Genomic DNA, 8197 nt, shown 5'->3' with positions numbered 1-8197 from the left:
AATGTCATCTTTGTCGTCATCCATATCATTTATCTTTTCTCCTGCCTAAGGCCATACCCATGACTGGGCCTGGAGGCCTGACTGACCAAGAAGCCAAAGTTACCTAACCACCTGAAGTGTCAATTGTTCTGTTTATTCTTCCCATTCATGATCACTGTGGTTGTGCTGTTGTTTTATTCTTTTTCATAATAAAGAGTGATGTTACACATTCTATGTGTTGTGTCTTGGATCTCTCTTCCTGTGCCCAACCATGAGCAATGGCCCTTCGCTCTCCATCCCCAGCTCCCCCATTCACTCCGGCAATCTCTAGCAGATGCATCAATCTTGACTACATGGGCAGTTTGTCAATAGATTCTAATAAGAATGGACACACAGTGCTTCCAGAGATTGCCCTTCGGAGACAGTGTGACTCAGTCATGTGCTTTACCTAGTGGCCCACAGAAGCAGGCATGGGACCTGGCACAAAGGCATTTTGCAAGGAATGCCTACTGCAACATGTATGAACCATTACACTAAATGAAGGAAATAAGTTACAAAGGACCATATAATGTATGACTCCACTTAATATGAAACATTCAAAGTATGAAAATCCATAGATATAAAGTAGATTAGTGTGTGCCAGGGTCAGGAGCAAAATGCAAATGGAACATGACATCTTAATGGATATAGGATCTTTTAGGGTGATGAAAATGTTCTGGAACTATATCGTGATGATGGTTGTACAAAATTTGATTGTACTAAATACCACTGAATTGTTCACTTTAAAATGGTTAAAAATGTAAGTTTATGTTATGTGATTGTTTTTCCACAATTAAAAACACACACACTAAAATGTGGATGAACCCTGAAAGTACTTTGCTAAGTGAAAAAAGCCATTTATATGAAATATCTAGAATAGGTAAACCACAGTGACAGAAAGCAGGTACGTGGTTGCCAGGGCATGGGTGGAGGGGAATGAGCACAAGTGCTTAATAATATGGGGTTTGTAAATAATTTGTGAAACTAGATAATAATGATGGTTATACAACATTGTGAATATACATAATGCTACTGCATTGTACAATTTAAAATGATTCAAGTGGTAAATTTTATGCTGTCTATATTTTGTCATAATCTTTAAGAATCTACAGTGGAGTTCTTTTAAAAATGGCATTGAATTTTTCATGAATATAATATACTTACTATAGAAATGTTGAAAATACTGAAGACTATAAAAACCAAAGGGGAAAACCCCCACAATCCAAATCATGAGCACAATCTTCACTGCTAATTTTTGCTTTTCTTTATACATACTCTATACCCATATAACATCATCTGGATAACATTGTTTTATCGAATATTTTTTCACTTGGCATCATTTCTTTGGAATTTTCCCTATATCACTAAAGTCTTCTAAAACATTTTTAAAGCAATTTGCAAAATACTACAGGTAAAGGAACAGAAAAATAGTTGACCTCCATGGCAGCTCCCTCCCACTTTCCTCCCCTCTGTGGCCCCCTGAACAGTGAAAGAACTTGGGAAGGCCACCCAGAACCTCCAGAGTCTGGCCTTAAATTGCCTTTCCTCTCTCAGCCTGCTTTCCTGACATGTCCTCTACCCACCTGACTTTAGGTGCAGAACCTATGGTGGGTCAGGCCTAGAAGGGGCTCACAATGGGATAATGGGATACTTTAGCATTTAATCTGTTCTCATTTTAGTAGTTGCTTACCTCTGTTCTACTTCATCTTCCATTGTAGGTGATAAGCAAACTATGAGATTGGGGGGAGGGGAGGCCGGTATGGGCACAAAGATATTTGAGTATTAATCCTCTTCCATGAGTTCAGAATTATTTTTCCTCATGCCCACGCTCGAGCTCCCACATATTTAAGTGTAAAATATATCGTGGGCATCAGGAGGGGAGACAGAACATAAGAATGGGACATGTACACACAAGGGTAGTTTGGTATTCATATGCTTCTCGCTTCCATTTTTTCCCCCTATATCCTTATCCCACCTTTACCTTGACTCTTTCTCTGTAGGAAATTTGGTAAGCAACAAGGACGAGAGACTTTGGAGAGAAACAAGACTACGATGTTTGATATTGATCAACAATCAGACCAGAGCAGCTTTCCAGACGCCCCGCCCCATTTCCTGTAGAAAATTGAGTGCCTGGGAGGGCTTCTCTCAAAGAGGGGACGTACAGTTTTGAAATAGGTTAGAATTTATCCTCCTCTCAGTCTGGAGCCTCTCTCCAACCTTACCTCCTCAACCTGCCCTTTTCCGTGGGCCGGGGGACCTGGTGATGTGAGCCTGTAAATACGGCGCTTTGGTGACGTGAATGTGTAAATACGACACTTCGGTATCCATCCGCCTAGTCAGGCGGAGCTGGTTCACTGACGTCACCGCCTGAAACCCGCGGACACTACAGGGCGGGGGAATGTAGGCTTGCTGGGGGGAGTTCCTAAAAGAGGGCAATTAATACCTAGACCCTTTGACATAAGCCTGCTTCTCTCCACCCAGCGCTGCTTTCTCTATATCCAGATTCCCGCCGCTGCACATTCCAATACCAGAAACAGCCGTGGTAGGCGGGACGGAAGTCCGTGACAGAGAGAGAAGTGGCGTTCGGCACAGCTTGGTATCAATCCGCTTTCATTTGGCCGGATCACCTTAAACTACACTAGCTCCTCCCGCAGTCGATTTTGGTATTGGAGACGAGACAAGGCAGAGCCTGTGGAGGGAAAGGTAGTTAATTTAGTCACTAGGAGCGGGTCTCTGGGGAACCCTGGGGACGAGAAGGAAAGGGAAATGCCCAAAAGTGACTATTGCTTGGCAATTACGGCCCTTAATCTAATAAAGCAGGTATCTCGTCCCAGGCGCGGGACCAATCCCCGAACACAGTCGCCGCCATTGTCTCGTGTCCTTGTGTCCATCTGACTGTCCTTCCCTCTTTCTGTAGGGCACGGCACCCTTTGAGGCAAGGAAATGAGAAAACTGCCCCTGATCCAAGCAGAGCAGGTCAGTGAGAAGGCGGGTATGGTTTGGGAATGTGGATATGAGTATCAGAGATGAATGTGGAATACGTGACCTGGTCATGAGGCATGGGCGGTGAGAGTGATAGAGGGACGGAGGTAGTTTGAGCAACACACGACGATAAAGTTAAAATGATATGTCTCTTGTTAGTGTGATTTTTCAGACCCCCACCCCACCTCCGACCGTGTTTGGGAAGGGAAAGGAATATGATAGCAGTTTCTAGTGGAGAAGTGGCGGATTATATAATAGAAGGAAGGGCTGCAGCTATTGGTAAGAAGACTTGCCTGGAGAGGGCAGGAAGGAAGAGAGGGTAAATGCAGGTTGAAGTGCTTGATAATCAAGGTCCTGAATTAGAAAAGGGTCTCATGTCCTGGTTACTAGTCTGACCAAGTCTCTCTCACCGTCGTTTAATGTGGTCTCTGGATGCATATCAATGCATTTTATATGTGTGTACGTCTGTTTCTAAGTGTGCGGTACTCCATGCTTCTGTAATCTGTAGGGGGCAGAGGACCTCGAAGGGACGGGATAAGAAAAAGAAAATTAACCTAATTTTTGTTGCGTGGGCAGTGCTTTGAAGGTGGTAGATAGCTAAGACTAGAGCAGGTAGGGGTCTAGGGGAAACTCCAGATCTATTTGCCAGCTTTCCGAACAGTCCTTTATACTCTCATTGTGTTGAAGCAATTGATAGGTTTTAGGGAGAGTATGAAAACATAAGAACTTAGATGAAATTTGAAAATAATACTTTTCATTGATTTCCCAGCGAACTTCCAAGGCTGAGCATTCCATCCCTATTGACACCACCGCTATCATGCAGGGATGTTTGGGTTGTCAGATTTGGGGAATGAAGCAGAGAAGATTGGAGATTTGGGAGAAGGGGAGGTGGAAAATTTTGGTGAAAAAGTATCTGTATCAAGAAGGCATTGATGTCCTAGATGCTGCTCTCTACCAAGGACTCAGTCTCCATTGTGTCCTGTGTCTCCATTTGTTTATCTCTGCATTTGTAAATCTCTGTGTGTTCTCTAAGTCTGTAGAACTCTCAGTTGTGAAGGTTTATAAATGATAACCCAACTTGAAGCTAGGAAATGATGAAGAGAAAAGTGCCCTGTCTGTTAAGATTGGTGTGATGTTAGAGGGACTAGAGAATTATATCCCTTCTGTTTTACCAGTTTACTAACCCCTGTTGGGTCTACTGCTGATTTAGTTGGGAGTCTTCATAAGCATTGGGGTTACAGAAGGGTAACATCTGCTTTTCTAACTTCCCATCTGATTTTTCTATCTGTATGTTTCACCCTAGCCCAGTGGTCGGCAAACTGCGGCTCGTGAGCCACATGTGGCTCTTTGGCCCCTTAAGTGTGGCTCTTCCACAAAATACCGACTTCTGTGCATGGGCCACAAAGTTTCAATCACACTGTACATGTGCGCCCGTTGCTCTTTGGCCCCTTAAGTGGGGCTCTTCCACAAAATCCCGACTTCTGTGCATGGGCCACGGAGTTTCAATCGCACTGTACGTGCACGCCCGCACTTGGTATTCTGTGGAAGAGCCACACTCAAGGGGCCAAAGAGCCGCATCTGGCTCGCGAGCCGCAGTTTTCCAACCATGGCCCTAGCCCAATTCTAAACAAGGAAAATGGTAGGGTGGTCACTGAAGAGGAAAATGATAGGTAGCAGGAAGGAGAGGAGTAGTCCTAAAGCAAGACAATGGGGGAAGGGACCAGAAGGAGGGAAACACTTGAAAAAGTACAAATATAGGGAAAGTACAAGGTCTGGCTACCAAGAGATCAGTTTCCATAACCTGCTGTTTGATTATCTGTCCATAGATCTTTTGTAGGGCTATCATCATTGGAATCAAGGAAAGGAGGAGAAATTAATCCAGATCAGTGCAGATTGGTATGGATGTGGCTGGAGACATCCTCAGTAGTCATGTAGGATGAGGTAGTGGAGATCTGCTTGGGTCCATCAGGGTAAAGAGCCAATCTAGAGATTTCTCTGTCTCATTCCCATCCAGCTTTCCCACTCTCCATACTCCTGTTTTGTGTCTGGAAAGAAGATTAGTAGCACCTGCAGTTGAAGGGTGTGAATTTAAGGGGGAGATTGCTAATTATCTCTCCCTTTAACACTGAGTTTCCATACTCTCCTGTCAAAATGAGAAAAACATTGGAAAATACTCAAAGCCCCATTTCCTTCCTCCACTCCTAGGTCCAACTTCAGTGGCAGATCTGGTGGCCTTGGAGGGGCTGAAGACCACCACCCTCCACAGGGTTGCGCTCAGGCACACAGCCATTCTTCTGAGTGAGCTTTCTCTGCACATTGTTTATATCATTGGCAGAGCCTGTAGTTGAAAAGGGGGCTGAGTGACTACTGGACTTTTTATGAAAACACCAACCTGGGATGGACCTTTGGTTAAGGCTGTGACAGGGGTGGGGGTATATAAATTGGCCTTGACTTTAGTTTGGATCATGACTGGCTCTGAGGCCAAGGCAAGGACAGAGGAGAGTCCTGGGCTGGCCGGAAAACTATGATCAGTGGTTCTGCCGACACTATAGCCAAGGCTAAAATCCAGGCCAAGGCAGTGGCTGAGGCAGAACGGAAAAGAGGACCAGTATCCCAGGCCAAGGCTGGGGATGGAGCAGTGGCCAGGACAGAGAAAGTGACCTATGGCCATGGCTATGGCAAAGGAAGTGAGCAAGATGGAAGCAAAGATTCAGACTAGAGTCATGGCTGAAACTAAGGCAAAATCCCTGGCAGAACCTGGTATAGTGCCCCAAAACAATTCAAAAGCCATGCCTACGTCCAGGTTCAGTGCTGTGAAGAAGTATGAAGTCAAGGCTGATGCTGGAAGTGAAGCCAATATCAGGTCCTTTTCCAAGGTGGATAATAAGGCCTATATTGGATCCAGGCCCCTGAGAAGGAAAGAGGCCAGCACCAAGTTCAGGGCTGGGGACAGAGCTGGTATAATCGAGTCCAATGATGAGGATGAAGAAAATGTCTGCTCCTGGTTCTGGACTGGAGAAGAACCTAGTTTAGGATCCTGGTTCTGGCCTGAAGAAAAGAACCCTTATCAAGCTTATAAACCTCCACCACCTAAGATCGAGGAAAAGCCCAAGTCCACACCCAAATCTGAACTTACTATAAAGCAAAAAGCAGCAGCATGGTCAAGGGCCAGGTATAGTGTCCTAGTCCCAATAGATGGAGGGGAACCATCCTTGCCTCCAGAAGGGAATTGGACTCTGGTTGCGACCTTGATTGAAACTCCTCTGGGTATTCGGCCTCTGACCAAGATCCCACTCTTTGATGATGGGCCTTACTTCCAGACCTTAGCTGAGATCAAAGAACAGATTAGGTATAGGGAAAAGTATGGGCCCCATCCAAAAAACTGCCGCTGCAAATCACGTGTCTTCAGTTTAGAGCCTAAAGAGTTTGATAAACTTGTTGCCCTACTTAAGTTAACTAGGGATCCTTTCATTCATGGAATAGCAAGGATGATAATGGGCATCAGTCCTGCTTATCCATTTACCCAAGATATAGTTCATGATGTAGGAATTACTGTTATGATTGAAAACCTGGTCAATAATCCCAATGTTAAAGAACACCGTAGAGCTTTAAATAAAGTGGATGACAACTCTGAATCTTCTGAAGAAGCAAAAACAGGAGAGTCATATGTAAATGAAGTTTGTAAGGACATAATCTCTTATCCTTTGAACTCCCCTGTGCAACTTGCTGAACTAAAATTATTGGAGCACTTGAGTGTGAAATTTGAGAATCACCATATGATTGCCAATTATATTCCAGATCTCCTCACCTTGTTAAACAATGGAAATGTCAAAACCAAATTTTATGTTTTAAAAGTGTTTTCGCGCTTGTCTAAAAATCAAGCCAATACAAGAGAATTGATCAGTGCCAAAGTACTGTCATCATTGGTTGCACCCTTTAACAAGAATGAGTCAAAGGCCAATATTCTTAATATTATTGAAATTTTTGAGAATATAAATTTCCAATTCAAAAAGAAGGTGAAGTTATTTACCAAGGAAGAGTTCACTAAATCTGAACTTATTTCCATATTCCAGGAAGCAAAACAGTTTGGTCAGAAACTCCAAGACTTAGCAGAGCACAGTGATCCTGAGGTGAGAGATAAAGTTATACGATTAATACTCAAACTCTGAATAGCTAAATGTTCTCACAAAGCCTTGAATAGTTTTTGGTGTAAAATGAAACCAATGCATATTATAAGTTCAGTATTTATGTTATTTGTGTTGTCTGAAGGAGGCAATTTTATGGATACCAAATGATGTTGAGAACTTAAATATTTGTTAATTTTTATTGTGCTATATAAATTGAGATATTTTCATTATTTGTATAACATGACCTGATAATGAAACTGTTCATCCCAAGTAAGTTATACTTCTGTGCTTTATATTGACATAAGTGTATTCATTTGAGACTTCATTTACATAATAAAGTTGCATGCTGAAACTGGTGAAAAAATTGTCCTAGTTCTTAAGTTGAAGTATAGTCAGGGATAAAGCACAACCAGTACACTGTTTGTGTCTGTAGAGGGATACCAACAAAACAAGTTCACATTGACAGACTTTAGTTGCATGTTCAAAGAGTAGAATCACTCTGTACACAAGAAGACATGACTGTGCTACTGGCTGACATCTGGACCAATCTGGGGAAAGGGGTGAAGACACAGACATAGGGGAAAGGGAGCACAGATGGTTTCATCCCAGTCTGAGTCCCAGAACTTGTGTTCAGCCTTTCACATAGGATATCTCATCAGGATACCTTTAACTTTTTAACCCCCAAAATGATTCCCAGTTCTCACACTCATTCAGCAAAGCCATGGAAGTGTGGTTGTGATATGACAACTCCACCCTCAACATCCAGGTAACCCATCTAGAGGTACCAGATGTACGGCTTCATCTGAGATCCCTCCCCCTGTAGTCCTGAGCTTCAGAGGAGGATCTTTCTGGGCACCAACTACAGAAACAGCTTCATGGATAGTTTCATTGTCCTGCCTTGGTGACTAGTCTCATCCTTGTTTTTTGTTGTGTTTTTTTTTTTGCTGGCCAATCCTTTGGACTTATTTGTGCCTATCCTTGGTGGCAACCCTGTTTTTTTGTTTTGTTTTGTTTTGTTTTTTGGTTAATCCTCACCCCAGGATATTTTGCTCATTGATTTTTAGAGAGAG

The 8197-nt window shown here is 43.2% G+C and overlaps 1 protein-coding gene across 1 annotated transcript; it reads left to right on the top strand.

Annotated features, from left to right (window-relative positions):
- Positions 1 to 2450: 2450 nt before the first annotated feature.
- ARMCX5 (armadillo repeat containing, X-linked 5) lies at positions 2451 to 7491 on the top strand. The gene is given in 4 exon segments (XM_006765210.2): positions 2451 to 2721; positions 2936 to 2994; positions 5206 to 5664; positions 5666 to 7491. Coding segments are annotated over 2 exon segments (1644 nt in total). The 5' UTR covers positions 2451 to 2721; positions 2936 to 2994; positions 5206 to 5524; the 3' UTR covers positions 7170 to 7491.
- Positions 7492 to 8197: the final 706 nt, after the last annotated feature.

This window comes from Myotis davidii, unplaced genomic scaffold, assembly GCF_000327345.1.
Source record: "Myotis davidii unplaced genomic scaffold, ASM32734v1 scaffold1060, whole genome shotgun sequence".
Lineage (NCBI taxonomy): Eukaryota > Metazoa > Chordata > Mammalia > Chiroptera > Vespertilionidae > Myotis > Myotis davidii.
The sequence above is the reverse complement of the archived record's forward strand: the minus strand, read 5'-3'. Positions and strand labels throughout refer to the sequence as shown.